General features: G+C 35.4%; 1 protein-coding gene across 3 annotated transcripts in view; it reads left to right on the top strand.

Annotated features, from left to right (window-relative positions):
- Positions 1–7966: 7966 nt before the first annotated feature.
- Positions 7967–20122, top strand: part of APG3 (Peptide chain release factor 1) — a 41744-nt gene continuing 29588 nt past the window's right edge. For all 3 annotated transcript variants that reach the window (XM_090002263.1, XM_090002259.1, XM_090002260.1), the window contains exons 1-11: positions 7967–8271; positions 9785–9841; positions 10364–10444; positions 10523–10580; positions 10709–10812; positions 11266–11317; positions 15576–15625; positions 17338–17403; positions 17520–17684; positions 19508–19580; positions 19814–19946. In XM_090002263.1, the coding sequence (XP_089858389.1) occupies positions 8122–8271; positions 9785–9841; positions 10364–10444; positions 10523–10580; positions 10709–10812; positions 11266–11317; positions 15576–15625; positions 17338–17403; positions 17520–17684; positions 19508–19580; positions 19814–19946 (989 nt within the window). In that variant the 5' untranslated portion in view covers positions 7967–8121. The remainder of the gene's footprint in view (positions 8272–9784; positions 9842–10363; positions 10445–10522; positions 10581–10708; positions 10813–11265; positions 11318–15575; positions 15626–17337; positions 17404–17519; positions 17685–19507; positions 19581–19813; positions 19947–20122) is intronic.

Here is a 20122-nt window from a genome sequence, read left to right as displayed (position 1 = left end):
TGTACAAGTCTTTCATGCATTAATAAGTTCTTGTCTTCAATTGTTATTTTATTTTTTAAATGATGCATGCAATGTTCTAAATACATACAATCCACATATTTGCTTCGCTTTACCAATCATTTGTGGGTATAACACAAAGTTGCTCAGTTTTGAAGGTAAGACTCATGCTTGTTCATTCATACAATTGTGACTTATTAACTTGTGTTATACCTTTACATTGTTCATATTTTTTAAGAAAGAACAATAAATTCATGAGAGTTTCCAATCTCTGCAACCTGATATCTCAGTATTTCCTCATGAGTTTAACCTACCACACCACGAACAAGTCATGGTAGTTCCCCTTAACTCTGTGGGTTGGGGACAAAGCTACCTTCTGTGCTTGAGTAACATCCTTAGAGAGTCATATGTTGTACCATGCTTACTCTTTCTCGATAATCTACAATAGAATTCATTTTATATTTTGTTTCTTTGATTAACTTTCTCGTTAAATGTGTCAACACAAGCATGCAACCAGATATAGGGTTCATATACAACAATACATATATGGCACTAACATGCATAAGTTTGATTAGTATTTACCATTAAATTTTATGATTAACTTCAATCAACATGCATTATCACAATCATGATAAGCTAATCATCCATACTTATACATGCAATATTTCAAGCATAGCATCACGTGCAATTCACTTCATGTATGCAAAATAACATCATCTTTTATGTCACAAGCATATCATACACATCTATGTACATATAATTGTTTACAAGGTATATTGACCCAACGGTGATATGTAAACATATGAATTGTATGTTTCACTTAGGCACACAAATATATGTTGTACACATGCATTCGTCTATTTCAAGATACATGCAATATATAAATTATATGCTTCACTTGGGCACAATTAATCTGCATAAAATATCATAAATCAAATATTATTCATTACTCATCATGATTAGCAATTTAATAGATGCTTAGACATTAAGATAAGCAATTGGGAATAATTCGAATATCTTTTTATCTCGTCTTGTAAAAACAAAAAAAAATACAAAAAATATATTTAACATTCATTTTTTTACTGAGGTTGCCCTAATATGTTAGGAACACAACCCAAAAAACAAATCTCCAAAATCATTTATACATAAATTATAAAAAATCTGCAACTGAACACTGTCCTAGAAAAATTATAAATCAGTTTCTGTAAAATATAGAAAATTTTCCAAACTTGAGAATTTTCTGGGACTTACTGTTAATTCCTTTTACAAAATTCTTTTTACATAGTCTTCTACTATGAATTGGCTTTCACTCAGATTTTTTTATAATTTAAATTGAATTGTTTTGGACAGCTTTTTATAAGTTTCAAAATAACAGGATGGGACAATCCTGTAACTAGAGCTTAAAAACTAAGCTTTGCTATAGCGGATGCTTCTCTCTCAAAATACTAACTTAAACCAAACAAAACAAGATTTTAAAATCAAGCCTCAGATGTATAGATTATTTTAGTATTTTTATTTATTTATTTTTATTCATATTCTAAGAGATACATATTTTGTTCTAAATCTGGTTGGATTAAAAACAGGAACAAAATCACAAAGATTTCAAAACTCATATGCATTCATAAACCAAGACCAACTATGATATTAAAACATGACCAACCATAAACATTGATGTTTTAAACCTATTTACAATATTTTATAGTGAGCATTTAGACTTGTCATGCTAACCAAATATTAAAATAAACACATTTCTCATTCATAAATCATGGATCTATTTAACAACCAACCTCTAACCATTAACCACATGGAAATCAATCAAGTCATCAAATCCTAAATTTACATATGTAATATCATGTTTACATACATTACTAACATGCTCATGTTAATCTAATTTGAACATAAAACATAGAACTCAAAACCAATTTTGCTTAATTCCTTCTTAAAAATGAGTTTACATAATTTAGCAAAGATCTAGGCACAAACAAAATTACAAAATTAACACTCATGCTTGCATCACACCAATTCATCCTATATATATTAAATATGTTGGAAAATACATATCCTAATCTTCCAAACCGATTTTTGTAAAAGAGCTTAAAACTATATTTTTTCTAAACCGATTTTCTCAAAACTGAACTACCAAAACATAAATTTTGGATTTTTGAAATATGTTTTCATGTAGATCCATAGCCATAAATGTTTTTAGGCTAGGTTACATGTTGATTCATACCAATAATCAGTAAAAGGTATGTCAATGCATTCCAAAATCGAACACGCATACAAATATAAAATCCTCGATCTCAAAAATGTTTTCTTCTTGGCAAAACCACTTTTTTTCTTAACAAGCACCTCTTTTCAATTTAGTCCAGACCTTCTCCAAGATAGTTGCAAGTTTCTAACGGAGGCTTGCACCACTTTCAAGGTTGGGAGGAAGAAGGAAAATAAGAGATGAGAAAGAAAAAAAAGAGAAAAGTGGGAGAGAGATTTTTTTTTTGAAAAAAAATCTCAAAGAAGCCAAAATAAGGGTGGCATGTAAGCCTCCCTCTTTATAGGGTTTTCAAATTTTTTCTCTCTCCAACACTCCGGCCCTTTGTTTCAAAAAACTAAATTCTAAAATCCCTAATTCAAATTCTTAATTTTCTTTAACTTTGCAACTACTTAATTTACAATATCTTCCAAGTAGTAAGGTTTATAAAATATAAAATTCATAATAAAATTTTCATATACTTATATGTATATTTACACATGGCCTACCTCTTAAAGATGTTTCAACCAACACACAAGAGGGCCCACCAAAAGAGGGTGCCCTTTTTGTTTGAAACTTACTAAAAAAAAAACAAACTCCAAGCCCTATAAACTTTTTTTTTTTGTTTCGAAAGTTTGACTTTTGATTTTTTTCTTGTTTCTTTGTTTTTTTTTAACTAATTTCCAGCCACAATAAGAGGGCTCACTATTGGGGTGTTTGGTCCATTGAACTTCAAACACAAATTAGAATTAATTTATTTTAAAATTTTAATTCTATAAGTTTGCCTATTTGGATTTTTTCAAGAATTTTTATATTGGATTTCAAATCCAATTGAGATCCAATCCAAATCATGTAATCCATACCACATTTATATCCATACTCAAGTACTAAAACCCATATCAAAATAAAAATCTAAATTCACCTTATTTTGTTTTCAAATTAAATTAAATTCTTCATGTAATTTAAATCCAATTAAATTCAATGTTAAACCCTATTTAGATTATGGCTTAATTCAACACGTAACTTCAAATTCAAGTTAACATTAAATAAATTTCTAATTCAATCAAATTAAAACATAAGATTCAAATGTTAATGATTTATTAATTACTAAAAAATGTAAGTATTACAACCATTGCATGGTAATATGATACAGGACTGCCATATATATATATATATGAAAACCTACCCACTAAAAAATATGCCAAACCTACCCAGCACACGTTTTATTGAATTTTTGATATTTTTGTGAAAACACTAACTATAAAAATGTGATTTACATACTTGTTTTTATAAGAATCAGTTCTTGGAGCATTTGATTCCAATGCATGGATAGGTTTTTATAAGTTTCAAAAATTAACCGCGTACAATTTCTATAATTTGTTGAGGCTCCAAATACCATTTTTTTTTATCAAACATTCATGATCGAAGTGTTAATTTCTAGTAAATTAATCATGTTAAAAACATATGCATAGTCAGAATCTTGAAAAAAAACATTGCAATTTTTTTGGTGGGTGGGGTTGTTAGGTTTTTTAGTGGATAGGTTCTCATTTTCATATATAAAGAAAGAGGAAAAGAGAGATACAGAGTTATATATATATATATATATATATATATATATATATATATATATATATATATATATATATATATATATATATATATACATATATATATATATATATTGCAAAAGTTTTGGAATGCCCAGAATGCACCGAGTCAAACAATCTTTTCACTCAATCTAGCTCTATAAATGTGTTAATTATTGTCTTCTAAATAAAAAAATATAAATTTTTAAGTCATGCCTTTTTAATCTCTTTTGCATATCATGATGATATAAACAAAATTTGTCTTTTATTAATCGGCCCCTATATGTAGATCACATATTTAGACAGTTTAGGATATTATGAGGATGCACTTATCAACTTATATATATATATATATAAGAATGAAAACCTCCTCAATGCAAACGGTCCCAAACCTACAAAATGAAAAAATTAGTGTTTTTTTTAAAATTCTGACCATGATTGATTTACTATAAATCGACACTTAGATCATGAATTTTGGATAGAAAAAAAGGTATCCGGAGCCTAAAAAATTGTACACCGCTAGTTTTTGAAACTGATAAAAATATATCCATGCATCAGAATCAAATGCTCCAAAAACTGATTCATATAAAAACACACATATAGATCACATTGTATGATTGAAATTTTGAAAAAAATACAAAAGTCCAATAAATCGTCCATTGGTCGCTTTGGGATTTTTTTTCATAAGGGAGGTTTTCAAAATCACACACACACACACACACATATATATATATATATATATATATATATATATATATATATAGAGAGAGAGAGAGAGAGAGAGAGAGAGAGAGAGAGAGAGAGAGAGAGAGAGGAATATGTTTACTAACCAAATATGTTCATTTGCTTAAAATATACTGTTAGATCATAGTAATAGGATAAAGAAATGTGTTTTTTATGCTTGAATATTTAAAAGATCCTTCTTATATATTGTAATTGGATGATCCAAGAATCTATTTCTATAAAACCAAGCATCTAGATCACATCCTTGTGATGAAATCTTCAAAAAAAGAAAGTAAAAAAAAGTGCAAAAATCCTGGTCCAGACTCCATACCAGTAAACATATTTGGTTACCCTATATAATCCCTAGAATATGAGATTTGGAAATAAGAGAATCATCCCATTATGCAACTAAACATTTACCATGTTGCATCAGTCCCGGTTGTTCAATTGATCAAATAATCGGACCCTTGTCCACTATATGTGAATAAGTGTGCTGGACTGCTGAACCGAAGACGGTGCATGGTCGGGATGAATCCTGATAATTGGAGCGGAACTAGTGAACAATGTGAATGAGTCGGACCCGGCCAACCTAATTGGATCTTTTAATATTGGATACTGGGTCTGAAATATGGATCTGAATTTTTACATATAGAAAACATGGGGCCTGACTCATGTATGGTGGAGGTTTTGGTTGATTCAAATGTGTGATGGGCCACGCATGCCGACGCTCTAATTAAATTTTAGAGCCATTATAGAAAAAAAAATTATATTTGTGGGCCAACATTTTTCCTCTATTCCTTAAAAGGGTCCTCACATTTCTGATTTTTTATGTAAACCTCTGTTTATGTCGACTTAGAGATAGAGACCTATTTTTGCGACTAACCATTAACTCGGGCAATAAGTATGGGAGACTGAGCCAGCGCAACCAGGCCTTCATGTCAGGTGCAGTTTTTTGGGTTTATAAATCTAAACAAAAAGGCCGTTTATACATATAATAATGATTGCATTTGGAATTGGCAACCCATGTGAATTCTTGTTGGGGCCGTGCCAACAGTACACCCAGTTTTGAACTTGTAGAAAGCGATACCTTGGGTTTTGAACCATGGTCGTCTTATGCCAAGTGTCAATTTGTGGTTGCTCAGATCCCTGACAAATAGAGAGAATCATGTACTTGGGACTTCTTACTCATCTGAGTAGGGGTGTCAACGGTCAGGTTTGGTTCTGATCTAAGTAGAACCAAACCCAAATTTGATTTGAGATGTTGCTATCCGGTCCAGACCCGAGTTCAATAGGACCTATCATAAGAGAAATCATACTCGGACCTTATAAGAATTACATGAACCAAACTCGAGCCATACCTGGTAGAATAATATTTTTATCTTTTTTACATTGAAACTTTGTGGATCTTTGTCGAAACTTAAGTCGGGCTTGGGCCTGGTATGAAATTTCACAAACCATGCTCGGCCTCATATATTAATCAAACCCTCTGAATCTGACCTGTATTCTAACCGGGCCTCATTGTTTTATCACCAAACCCTAACCCTAGGCGGGGTTGGGCCATAGGTATGGTAGTTGCTAATTTCCACCTCTCAAAAGTAGCGATTGAATTAGAAGATTTGAATATATATATATCCTGGGTGTAATAGTGGACGCCCAATCGTCCGATGAACGGTCAACATCAGTATAAGGAAAATGGTGGCGGCCATGACCGCCGCTAATTCACTATGCAGAAAAACAGCGGCGGACCTGCATCCCACGACACGAATTGTCCACTGTTATGCCCTACTCTTATATTCTATATCCTAAATATTATAACAGTAGAAGCAAGGGCAATAGGTGCCAAAATTTAGGTACTTCATAAGTTTTCTTAATTGACATGTTTGCCTTGTGTTTTAACAATGTAATTAAAATTCTGTAGGGGTATTTTTCTAGTTTTTCAAAAAAAAAAGTTACTTACATGGCACATTGTAATTTTCTTTCAAAAACTAAATTGGTTATTATTCATAATTCCTGTTTTTCTTTTTCATTTTCACACTCAAGGGTTAAAATTGTCTAATCTCCAACTTTGACTTTTTGAAGTTGACAAAGTTCACATAGTAATGCAAAAACTCTTTAAAAAAAAAAACATATTCTTTGTAATTAAGTATTGTGTAAACTATGCTCTTTCAAAGAAAAGGAAAAGGGACTCTTTTTTTTTTTTAACTATTTGTATACCAAGTTCATTAAATTGATATTGGTGATTTAATGTTTGTTTGTTTGTTGTGTGTTATGTATTGGGTTGATATTTATGAAGATATTGATGATGGAATGGTGTTAGAAAAATAACTGTAATGTGATGTTTGCACAATTAATATGTATGCAGCTGTAAGGTTGCAATATCTAAATAACTATTATTACTAGGGATGGGCGACCGGCCAGCGGCCTGATGGGCCAAGCCGACCCAGCTTGTCATGGGACGGGTTTGAGCTATAATTTTAGGCCTGTTAGGCACCGGGCCAAAACCCGGCCCGTTATATAAGTGGGCCGGGCTCGGCCAGATGAGCTTGAGTTATTTATTAAATCATTTAATAATATAAATTGTTATAAATTAACTATTACATTTAATTCAAATTTTTTATTTAAAAAATGAGTAACTATTATTAGTTACTAAATTTATGTTTTTTTCATTTTTTTTGATATTCTAAGAATTATTGTATTAATTTTATTAAAAAATAACCTACAAATGAATTTGGACCGGGCTGGGTCAGACTGGACCCGAGCCACTTCACATTGGCCCATTGGGCTAATGGGCCGGGCCACAGGCTTCTCGATCCCGTTAAGAACCGGGCCAAAACCCGGTCCGTTAGTCAATGGGCTGGGCTGTTAACCGGTCGGCCCAGTCCAATAGTGGGCCAGGCCAGGCGGGCCCGATGCCCACCCCTAATTATTACCTGATTGAGAGTTGAGAAAGAAGAAAGACCGCTCACAACACCCGTGAATGAGTTGAAAGCATCGTTGGAAGCGGGGCCGGGCAGCGCGCATGGTAGTTTCTAATTGTCACCTCCCAAACGTAGCAATTGAATCGAGGAACTAAGATGGTAGTTCCCAATTCCCTTGTTAATGCCTTAAATTCCATGTTCTCCATTCTCTCGAACAGATCCATATTCCAGAATAGTATATTAGCTTCGGATCTAAAGTTCTACCTAAACCCGATCCATTTGCACAAGCTTAGCAAAGTATATAAATCCTTTTGAGGGTAATCTCGTAAAATTATATTATTTACACACGATACCGTTAAGGAAGCTAACGCCGGAGATTCGAAGGCCTCAAGTTTCTTATCCTTCACCCAACGTGGGCATCGAGGAGGGTCCGCAAAGTTACTGACTAAAATGCCCCTGGCCATTTTCAAATATCATGGGAAAGTCCGTAATCCTCCACGCGAAAAAAATTGAGGCGGGGATTGGCTATCGTTTTTCCCGTTCGTCGTCCCGACGAGTTCCTTCCTGAGGAAGACTCCTCACTTTTTTTTATTGAAAATTTTGATTTTTTGTTTATTATTTGATTATTTTGGTGGCCGGAGACCGTCGGAAAATGGAGAGTTTCGTCGCAGGGTGTGTCGTCGTACCGCGGATTCCGGCCGCCGGATGGCAGAAAGTTAGGGTTTCTCCCTCCAAGGGTTGGAGTTCCGCCGTTTTCCGATATCCGAAGATCGCAAGAAGACCCCGAGTTTTATGCATGGCGGTAAATTTGCTTATTATCTTTTTTTTCTTTGTGAATTTGGGCTAATTCGTTAGGGGTTTTGCTTGTTTTTGTTCGGGCGTTTGTTTTGTGGAATCTTATTAACTCGTTAGTTTATACCGCCTTCGGTTGGATATTTGTTGTTTTTTAAGGGTTTTAGGGACAGATATAGAGGGAAGAGAGGAAATAGAGTGTTTTGCTTCTTAAATTCTTGGGAAAGACTAAGGAATGTGACTACGTACAGATTCTGCAATACAAGAAAACTTTTAATTGAAAAAATGAAAATACATGCCGTAGTATTTTATCTGAGTTTTTTTTTTGGGATTCGAATTTGCACTAGGCGTTTGTGCATTGAAAGTTGTAGAGATTTCTGAAAAATTGCAATGCTATTTCTGTAAGAACTGTAATAACTGGAACATCTCAAACAATGTTTGAATATGTCGAGAACAACTCAGGAATATCGCAATGATTTATGTGTTTTGATTTCTATTTCAAAGGTATTTTAAAAGTGTGGTACATACTTTCTTTATGGTATTGCATTTCTTTTTATTTTTTGAAAAAAACTAATGAAAACTAATCTGCATGTTGTTTCTTTTTAACTGTGGTTGTATTGAATTTTTTCTATTTGCAGAGAAGTGAAATATCCTGAGATTTTTTCTTTGCTGAGATATGGTCGAGAGCTTGATTTTCCTTTCTTAAATTTTATTTTTCCCTCTGAGATTTATATAAAAGGTGAAGATTTCCTGAAAATTTCCAGTCTACCCTGTGTAAGCTAAGTGTTTGGTTGTTGAGTTAATGAGCATGAGACTGGCCCCAAGCTTGGCTTGTCGAGATCATTAAACAAGCTCGATCAAGCCTTTAAATTTACATAGTCTGAGGCACTCACAAGTAGGGGTGGCAATCGGGTCGGGTTGGCGGGTCGGCGTGTCAGCATACCTCAACCCGAACCCGACCCGTTATTAAACGGGTCGGCTGTGGCAAACACTAACCCGACCCGTTTAATAAACGGGTAACCCGACACGACCCGCCAACCCATTTAATAAATGGGTTGGGTCGGGTAAACGGGTTTTCAGGTTCGCGGGTCAGGTTGGCGGGTTGACGGATCGGGTTGGCAGGTAGGCGGGTCGGGTTGACGGGTTGGCGGGTCGGGCAGGCGGGTTGACGGGTCGGGTTGGCGGGTTGACCCACCCGCCTAACCCGTTTATTAAACGGGTCAGCCGGGTTGGCGGGTTGGCATACCCCCAACCCGAACCCGACCTGTTTAATAAACGAGTTGCGCGGGTCGACCCGTTTATTAAACGGGTTGGCTTCAGCCCAACCCGAACCCGCCTAAGAGGCGGGTTGGCGGGTGTGTCAGAAATTGCCACCCCTACTCACAAGTCACATAGTTGTGTCCTAATTATGGTACCCAATATGATGATTATTGTGTGCTGTAAGATAGTTAGAAACTTAGAATGATGTTTACTTGCTTTATTAATTTCTGCCCCTATGTTAATATATTTGGTATTTGATGCAGGCACCATATTTGATCACCAAATTGGATTCTGCTGAGAGAACATGGAAGGAATTGTCGGTATAAATCATATAAGTTTTCTCAATATAACATAACATATCTTTGGGAATTTTCAGCATTGAGTCCTAATAATTTTACAAGGTGTGGAAGACAATTTTGGAGGGAGAAAAGATGCAATTTTTAACTATTCGTACCATTGTACCATTTCATTCATTAGATCATAGCATCCATTTCTTGTCCTGAGTGCCAAGATGAATGGCCTTGGTAGGATTTGAACTCGAGACTCCTTGCTTAAAGATCGTTTAACTCTAACAGTCCACCAATGACATGTGACCTTTCATTAGGTCATAATCTACATTTGTGAAACTATTACTTTACTTAATTTATTACTTTATACCCTTTCTTGCTCAAGAAAGAATAATACTGCCCTTAGTGGATTGTGGTCTCTTATAAGTTCTGCATCATTAATCGACATGGATAACTTGCTTGTTACTATGGCGTGCCATCTGGCCATGGTTGATGATTATATCTGCAAAGTTTCTTTCATGAGTTGGCACAAAATGGATACCATGTTTACTGCAGGTTAAACTGGCTGATCATGATGTTGTTGCAAATCCTGCTGAATACCAGAAACTTGCTCAATCCATGGCAGAGCTGGATGAGGTACTATTGGGGCTCCCACTTTTAACAGTACCATTTGCATAAGCCCAATATTTTGGATAACTGATTTTTTATTTACAGGTTGTGGTGACATATAGACAGTTCAAAGATTGTGAAAAGCAACTAGAAGAGACAAAAGGTTTTGTTCATGATCTTTATAATAAGGCATCAATGTTAAAAAAAATCCATATACTGTTGTTATCCATAAACACGTACACACACATGTAGATATAATAGATTCTAAATATTCTTAAATCTTCTTTGCAGCATTGGCTAAAGAGGATGGTAGTGATCCAGAGATGGTGGAGATGATATCTTCTGAAGTTGAAACTTTATCAAAGCAAATCATGGAGATTGAGGAGAAGCTGAAGGTTCTTTTTCATGGTTTGATACTCAATTTGATAATTTCATAGGCACACTGTGTTATTGAAAAAATGCTAGAACAAAGTTGAACCAAATATTGGTAAATAGTGTCCTTAGCTTAGTATGGTCCTTTCTATGCAATAATTAGTGGGGATGTGTCTATCTTGCCAGAAGCAGATCATTACGACCAACATAATTTGAAAAGAAAAAGTAATCCGTCCATACGGCTAATATAAGCAATAACAAACATGGTTATTAGATAAATGTAGATGAAATATGAAATATGGATACATTAGCAAGACAATTGCAAATCTATTCCAAGTCTCTACTGCTCCATGTGCTTTTGTTAGTATGGTGTTAGTGGCTTGTATATTTTTTTTGTAAGATTGTTGAATTGTTTATAGCATCTGGATCCATTTGTTTATGTCTCATTTGCTCATGGTCATTTATTTGACTAATAGGTACTGTTACTTCCTACTGATCCTTTGGATGCACGGAATATCTTGCTTGAAGGTACGCTTCATGACAAAACTGTCTCTTTTTGTGCATCATGGAAGTGTTTCAGGTACACTTGCATTTGCTGCCCTTGTCCAAATCGTCTTCCATGTTTTTAAACACGTGTGAAGTGGCAATATGCTTTGTTTATCCACCTTTCAATAATGCCCCATGCAATTGAAGATTTTTTTTGCTTTTTGCTATATATTGTATCATTATTTTGCTGAGCTATTCTTATACTATAATTGTATGTTTCCTTTGCATCTGTATGCTGTTCCTGTATATGCAATCGCATACCATATACTTTGCTGCTACTGTAATGCTTCCAGGTTATTAGGTTATACTTTCTGGAAAATTTTGATTATTATTTTTTCCTTTTGTAGTGCCATTATTGTTCTTTATGTTTGTCCTGGTACAGCTGTAGCTTATATAAAAGTTCTGATCTTGCATATAGTTACCATTATCCTGGAGCATGTCTTTGTTGTTATGCTTTGAAGGTTGAACTGATGATGTCGAGTGCATCTCTGTAGGGATTGTCATATCATATATCATTATGTGTTTGCAGTTAATTTCTTACAATTCAACATGGATTGTTTGGAATGATAAACTCAATGGACTACCATCATATTCTGATGTTGTGCTCCTCTCTTTTCTTTTATTGTCTTCTATCTTTAGAAAAAAGGCTTCTTATGCATTTTGGCTGAGGATATTGCTAATCCATTTAGATTTCCCAGACCACAATAGCAGTTGGCCCAGATGGTATACCTATCGAGGCTTGAAAATGCTTGGGAGAGAAAGGTCTAGAATGGTTGACAAATATTTTTAACAAGATTTGGCGGACAAATAAGATGCCTAATGAGTGAAGGAAGAGTACTTTGGTGCCTCTATATAAGAATAAGGGTGATATACAAGATTGCACAAACTATCGTGGTATAAAACTCATGAGTCATACTATGAAGCTTTGGGAGAGGGTGATTGAGTCTAGGTTGAGGAAGGTTGTCATGATATCGGAGAATCAATTTGGTTTTATGCCTGGAAGATCAACTATGAAAGCTATACATCTTCTTAGACAACTTATTGAGAGAAATAGAGAGAGGAACAAAGATTTGCATATGGTTTTTATTGATTTGGAGAAGGCATACGATAGAGTACCTAGGGACGTTTTCTGGTGGATAATGATGAAGAAAGGTGTTTCTCTCAAGTACATTAGTATAATTAAGGATATGTATGAAGGAGTAGTAACCAATGTCCGCACTTGTGGAGGGGTGACAACCAATTTTCCTATAACGGTTGGGTTACATCAAGGATCTGATTTAAGCCCTTTCCTATTTGCTATAGTGATGGACGAGCTTACGAGATCAATTCAAGAAAATGTGCCGTGGTGTATGTTGTTTGCTGATGATATTGTTTTGATTGATGAGTCTAGAGCTGGGGTTAATGCTAAGTTAGAATTATGGAGACAAACTTTGGAAGCAAGAGGTTTTAAGTTGAGTAAGAGTAAGACAAAATATATGGAATGTCGGTTTAGTAAGCAACGAAGTAGTGATGGGAGTGTAGTGAAGCTTAGTGAGCAAGAAATACTGGTGGATGATTGTTTCAAATATTTGGGATCTATTATTCAAAAGTATGGAGAAATTGATGGAGATGTAAATCATAGGATAAAGGTTGGGTGGATGAAATGGAAAAGTGCAACTGGAGTGTTGTGCGATCGTAGAATGCCATTGCGGTTGAAGGGAAAGTTTTATAAGACGACTATTAGGCCCGCTTTACTATATGGTACGGAATGTTGGGCTGCCAAGAGACATCATATTCAAAAAATGAGTGTAGCTGAGATGCGTATGCTTAGATGGATGTGTGAAAATACAATAAAAGATAAGATTCAGAACAAGGAGATACGTAAGAAGGTAGGCGTTGCACCCATTGAAAATAAGATGAGAGAGAATCGTTTACGGTGGTTTGAACATATTCGGCGAAGGCCTAATGATGCTCCAATTAGAAGGATGGAGAAATGGGAAAATATATTAGTTAAAAGAGGTCGGGGTAGGCCTAGGAAGACTTGGATGGAGATGATAGGAAAGGATATGAATGCTTTGAACCTCACCGAGGACATGGCATTGGATAGAAATGATTGGAGGAGAAGGATTCATGTGGAAGACCCAAAATGATTTTCTTTGTTGGTTCATATCGCCAACCCCAATTGTTTTGGGATGAAGGCGTAGTAGTTGTTGTTGTTGTAGACCACAATAGTAGGGCTGACATGATGTTGATGTTGATTGTGTTAAAGGAGGTGCCTTTCATTTTCTCCTTTCCTGCTTTGGGGCTGTCTTTTCTTGCTTCATGGTGGTGTCAAACCCACTTCCGTTCTTGTAAGAGGTCTTGAAGTTTTTCCTGTCCATCAAAAATACATCCACTTGTGTTTTTGTTAGTAATTTGGTCCATCATTTAAATGTTGGTAAAATTGAGTGAATGTTTTGATAATAGCTTTTGATCCCAATACATGAAATTCAGGTACACAGTACACTGGATTGCTGCTATTATTAGCTTTAAATCAGATTTTTTCTGATTGATTTGGCTGAACATAAATACATTAACTGAGTGGCAGCAATTTGTGACATCTCTCTCTCTCTCTCTCTCTATATATATATATATATATATAAGGATGGGGGACTGTCCAACCAAAGGAAGGTCCAAAATCTACAACTAACAACAATTGGACGGCTCCCCTTATCCAATGCTTGAGCACCTCATCGATCAGACCTCATATATTTGTTCTTTATAATTTATTTAGTAAGAAATATGCTTTACATGAAGACTTTACGACATATAGACATATTTTTCGAAACATGAAAAATTGACGGCTCACAATGCATCTAAAACTTTAGAATACAAAGTACTGTGGGCTGTTGATTTTTAACGCTTTAAAAAACGCATCTAAACATCAAAAATTCATAATCCAAAACATGTCGCTCACTAAATAAATGATAAAAATCCAATATGTGAAGTCCAATCGATGAAAACATCGATTGTTAGAGAAGGAATGCCGTTGATTATAATTGGTTGTAGATTTTGAACCTTCATTTGGTTGGAAACGGTCCCCCATATATATATATATCCTTCAGACCAGACAGTCAACAAGCTCTGAAGTGGTATATTTCTGTAAAATTTGATATCATATGAATGTAACATGTGATTTTCAAAATATGCAGCATGTGATACAGGCCATCAATGCTGACAATCCTGTTAGTGTCTCCTTTCACTGACTTCTATAAGGTTTCTGTAGATCCACTTTAATTGTCATGTAAAATGGGTTTGACAGGCTGAGTTAGTTGCTAGGTACAAAATGATTTACATGGAGATATTTGTTCAAGATTTATGCAGTAAAGATTTTCCTGGCTATTTCATTATTAAGTCTGGTTTATGATAAGGTTTAAGGTGTCTATAGTTTTGTTATCAAGTAGTAAGATGCCCTGGACATTTTTGTCCCTCCAGACTTTTTCTTTTCGAATAAATCTTTCTATATAATGGGGTTTTGCTTGGCTGTGCTTTTTCTAGATGGTCCTTCTTTGTGATGTCATGCAGACTAGAGATGTAGAATCAGTGTTGAACCTATTACATATCTATATCAAGGGAGTTCCATATGTGCAAGTGCCAATTTCCTTTTCAGAAGAGTGGTAGATTTTTATGCATTTGGTCTTAAAAGGGCATGGTAGTCATGCTTAGTAAATTTATGACATAAGGCTAATCGAATGGTGATGGTGTCCTAATGTAGTCTACGTTCTCCTCTTCCTCTCTTCTTTCTCTCACTTACCATTCTCTTTCTAAACTCGTCATTATCATGGTACCAAAGCCTCAAAGCTAGTTATCAAGTATTTGGTCCCAAATAAGCCACCGGTTGATGCTAGCTTCTCTGAGAACTGGCATGTGGAAGCAGCCACTGGGAAGAAGCTTTGTTTGAAAAATATTTCAAACAAAGTAACACTTGATTTGGAGCACCCTAGAGTAGTGAATTTTCTGAGTCTTCCATATAGCAATCCCTATCTTGATTTTAACGTTACTGAGGGAATCACGAGCTCTCTTGATTGAGTTTGGGTGGATTCCCTGTTAGACTAAGAGGATAAGAATAAGAGGAATAGGAAGTTATGAAGAGAAATATGAATCCTTAGGATTGGCTTTCTTTAGAAATGCTTGTGGTCTGAAAGATGAGTATGTTAACTAATAAAGTAACTCTAGTGTTTTTTTTTCATCTGACAAATCAATGCATTTTATTCTTTTTCAGTAAGAGCTGGAACTGGTGGTGATGAAGCAGGACTATGGGCTGGTGATCTTGTAGGTACATGTTACTTGTCTCCTTCCCATTACCAGAGTAGATGCTGCAAAACTGGTGTTAGCTTTTATCTAAGCTTCGGTTTTAATGAATCTCTAAATCAATGTTCTAAGATTTGGATGCTCACAAAATATTGAGATGAAAATGGTTTTTACACATATATTATATGTTCCAATTCATGGATCATTTACAGTTGGATCTGTGATGGACTGGATGATCTAGCTCTTTTTCAATACCAGCTGGGGACAGTTGACCTGAATCCAAACACACTTGCAGCATCACTGAATCTCTATTACCAGGACACCCATTGGTTGCATACCTTAACTCAGTATGCTGTTTTCAAAAGAAGATACTGTTATACTCGCCGGGAGTTAGGCACAGGCAAGGTGCACTGGAGCACTAGAGGAACTAGGTAGGCAGAGAAAAAAGTGGGGAAATGGACTTGTTCTTGGTTGACTGAGTGCAAAAATTGACAAAAAAGGGTTGGGTGCATGTTGATCGCACCCGACCTAATACATCATGCTGAACTGGGTGCCACTCCCGGTTGGCCTTCTAGGATGTCGATGCAGGTGCTTCGGCCTTCTAGGAACTTGTTCAGCAAGCTTGTGCATGCTGCTTGTGTGTCATAGGTTATCTAAAGAACTTGTTCAGCAAGTGAACATATGTTCAAGCAAATATGATAGATGAAAGTCTTGGGATTTTAAGACTTGGCAGATTAACCCAGTGGCTTATCCAAGTCAACTGGGTTTGCACGTACTGGGTCAACCCTAGTTGGTTCCAGTTTTCATTTTATAAAGGTAATTGCGGAACTGGATAGATTGTGCAATGGTTGTTAGTTGATTATGATGCTTCATGTGCTAATTTACTCACTGAAAAACACAATGCGCCTACATCCTGTTATTTGTACTTTTTTGTATTTTGGTACAACTACATCATTAAATATCACTTCAACATTATTTAAATATTTTTCTTGTTTCCATAGACATTTTTGGCCATTATATGCAGTTGTTTCTATTTGCATTATATTTTTACTACTTTTTATGCAAAATGAAAGTTAACAAAGCCTGGTCATGTCCTGAGCCAGGGTCAAATGAGTTGTGTCACGAGTCATTGGGGTTTCAAACTAAATTTAAAATGTGCATGCTGCTGATTTGTTGCTTTCTGTTTTCCAATGCTGACTGAAAGCTATGAAAATAAGGACAATTGTGTGTCAAGGTATCAGGTTTCAGTAGGGGAAGTAGGCTCCTTTTACAGGGTTTGGTTCTGCAACTGGTTTTTGGTTTCATATGCACTAATATCTTTTGTTGGTCTGTTTTCTCTGACATTATACGGTCATTTTCAGTATAATAACCGTGCAGCTATGAAGTGACTAAAGTGAGAAACTGATTGTATTATTAGTGTCAATTGTGATATGACATGATATGACAGAAACCAGTTTTTCCCACAGCCAGTGCGCTATATATAGTATTGGGAAGTATGAGGCCTAGATATTTCATACAATTTCTAGATAGCCTATTGAAATATTTCTTTTCTTGTGGTTGTGGCTGTGCAAGCTGTAAGTTGTTCTATCATAACTTAAAGTGTAAAACATTGTCTTCGGAAATTTTTAAGTTGTCTGTTCGCCAAACTTCTCTTAGACAGGTTTATTATAAGCTGGAAGCACCTTCCATTCTCCTTTGTCATGATAGTGAATTCATCGTTTGACATCTTTCAGGTCCGCATGTATCAGAAATACAGTGAACATAATTCATGGAAATATGCACCAGTTTCTAGCTCAGAGGTCTTTGTATCCTTGCAATGACATACTATTATTTTGTTCCTAACCAAATGCATTTTGTAAATTTCTCTGCTTTCTGATATTGCAGGATGTGACTTTTCTGATTTTTAACTTTTCAGGCTGAGAAAGGTGGCTATAAGACATATGTGATGGAAATTAAAGGAAGCCGTGTCTATAGCAAATTGAAGTATGAGTCTGGTGTTCACCGTGTTCAACGTGTGCCTCAAACGGAAACACAAGGACGTGTTCATACATCAACTGCCACTGTTGCTATCATGCCCGAGGTTAGGTTTACCTTCATGGTTTCAGACAACCAACTATTGATATTTATCTTCTAGTACTAATTCTATACCTGATGTAAGTTTATGTTCCATAATGAAAGAGAGCCAGTTTTGCTATCATGCTCTTTTGTAGTGGTAACTTGTTGAGTCACACATTGTTAATAATTGTTAATGTCTATCACAAGATACAAGTGTCTCCAAAGTGGTTCTCTATTACTGGTTGTTGTTTTCAATTTAATCACATGAAAGGGTTTTGTTGAATATAATTCAAAATTAAGATGAGGGAGCAACACAAAGCGCTCTACAAGTAGTAGGAGGTCACCTGTTTGGTCATGAGAAATATGATACAAACAGCTGCGATATACGCGATACCAAAAAGTAATCAATCAAGTCTCACTTTATTAATGAGTTCAACAAGTGCTTCCTTGATGCATGGAACTTGGAACTTACTGATGAAGAATTGGTTTACATGCTGAACGCGTAAAAGGGTGATTTTTCCTATTACATTTTTTCAGTATAACTGTTCTTTTTTAATTTTTAGATGATATATTTCTTAAAGCTTGTCAATCCTCTACCTCTACTGAAGCAATTTGGAAAGGCTCACATAGTTACTAGAATCTGGAGATTATGAGCAGAAATATGGGAAACCATAGAATTGCATAAACACCACAACAGAGAACTATTGACTAGGTGTTGGTACCTCTCAGGCTGCCTGATAATTTTTGCAATCAAGTCATAGTGGCTAATGATTGATAATAACTGGGGCAACTTGTGCTGTTCAATTAGATAAATGCAGGTAGTTCTTAGGCTTGGGCAAATCAGTAAGCAAGCCCAAAAGACCAAAGCAAATCGTGAAGGGGAAACTGATTCCATTTATCTGAAATTGTGTGTTTGTTGCAGAAGCAGCACAAGACAAAAAAGTGATAACCCCAGAAAATTATCCCTTTGTGTTCAGGAAATTGTCTGATGAATGATGGGCCTAGGGCAACCCACCTGAAATGTTCAACATTTTCATTGGATGAGGCTTGAAATCCTTTTCTTTACGCTCATCATATAGTGTTTTCATTGGTGACTTTCTAATTCCCTTTATCATCTGTTGTTTGATGAGAGACATTTTTAGGTTTTGTTTTTCAGAAAACGGGGAGGCATTTAACCCATCCACATGGTTAATGAAAATTAAGAACTAGACTTCTCTAAATGCTCAAGTTCCTCTAGCAAAATCAATAAAGTGAGACTGAACACTGATCATGGAATAGGGTCTGGCAGATTCATGCAACTTCTATTCTTTGTTAGCTTGATTTTTACTATGGTTTAGAAAATTATTCTTATGCAGTCATCAACTATTTCTCATTGATTCACTTTTTCATGTCTCTTTCAGTTTCTAGCATGGAACTCTGCTTGAGTATTTTATGGATGGTTATTTCTACTTTTCCCCTGTAGTAGTAGTACAATATTTATGCATTCTATTTGTTCTTTCTCAGCTCAAAGTGTTTTTAAGGACATGGTGGTAGATTCATAAGTGAACAGGTCTCAATGATCTGAGAGTTGCAGTTTCCTGTGTATATCTAGAAATTTGAAGATGTTTTTATGTATTTTATCAAGTCTCTAGTTCCTATTCATAGTTAATTCACATCATACTCTTCAGGATCTTTCTTTTTATTCTAGAACAAACTGTTTCTGTATTACAACTGTATCATTTTTGTGAAGATTGCAATCCATCAGAGATCATTGATGTCAGTTGTATCTATAGTTCTTGATGACTATTGCAGTATGCTGTAGTTTCTTTTTGTTACTGTGACAAAAAGCAATTCTCCATGACTTTTCAGGCTGATGAAGTTGAGGTGGTGATCGATCCAAAAGAAATTGAGCTTACAACAGCAAGATCTGGTGGTGCTGGAGGTATGGGCCATTCATCATCATAGTTTATGTTTTCTTGGTCATTTTATGCACTTATGTTCTTGAGTATGAGGCAAAAGTAAGTGTCTTATGGTCGTTGATAAGATTGTGCTACAGCACGTCACATGCAAAAGTTTTGCTTCTGCAACTGAATGTATTAACATCATTAGTTTGTGGTTTTCTTCTAAGAACTTGTCTTTGACTTAGGTCTCCCTCCTGGAATTCATATTTTGCAGGTCAGAATGTCAACAAGGTGGAGACTGCTATTGACCTCTTCCACAAACCGACTGGGATTCGTATTTTTTGTACTGAAGAAAGGACTCAACTCCAAAACAAGAATCGTGCTCTTCAATTATTGCGAGCCAAACTGTGAGGGGCTTGATAGCATGAGATTTTTATTTCATTGATTTTCACTTATCTACAGCATTCTCAGAACTGTTTATTCCTATTTTATGTTTTGTGCTATGGCCATAATGTCTCTCTTTTTTCGCCTTTTCCTTTTTGTCTTCTCTAGAAAGGCTCTCACCTGCATGTCTTATTTTACT

The sequence above is a fragment of the Nuphar pumila genome, chromosome 4, assembly GCF_984573655.1.
Source record: "Nuphar pumila chromosome 4, dmNupPumi1.hap1.1, whole genome shotgun sequence".
NCBI classification, from domain to species: Eukaryota; Viridiplantae; Streptophyta; class Magnoliopsida; order Nymphaeales; family Nymphaeaceae; genus Nuphar; species Nuphar pumila.
The sequence above is the reverse complement of the archived record's forward strand: the minus strand, read 5'-3'. Positions and strand labels throughout refer to the sequence as shown.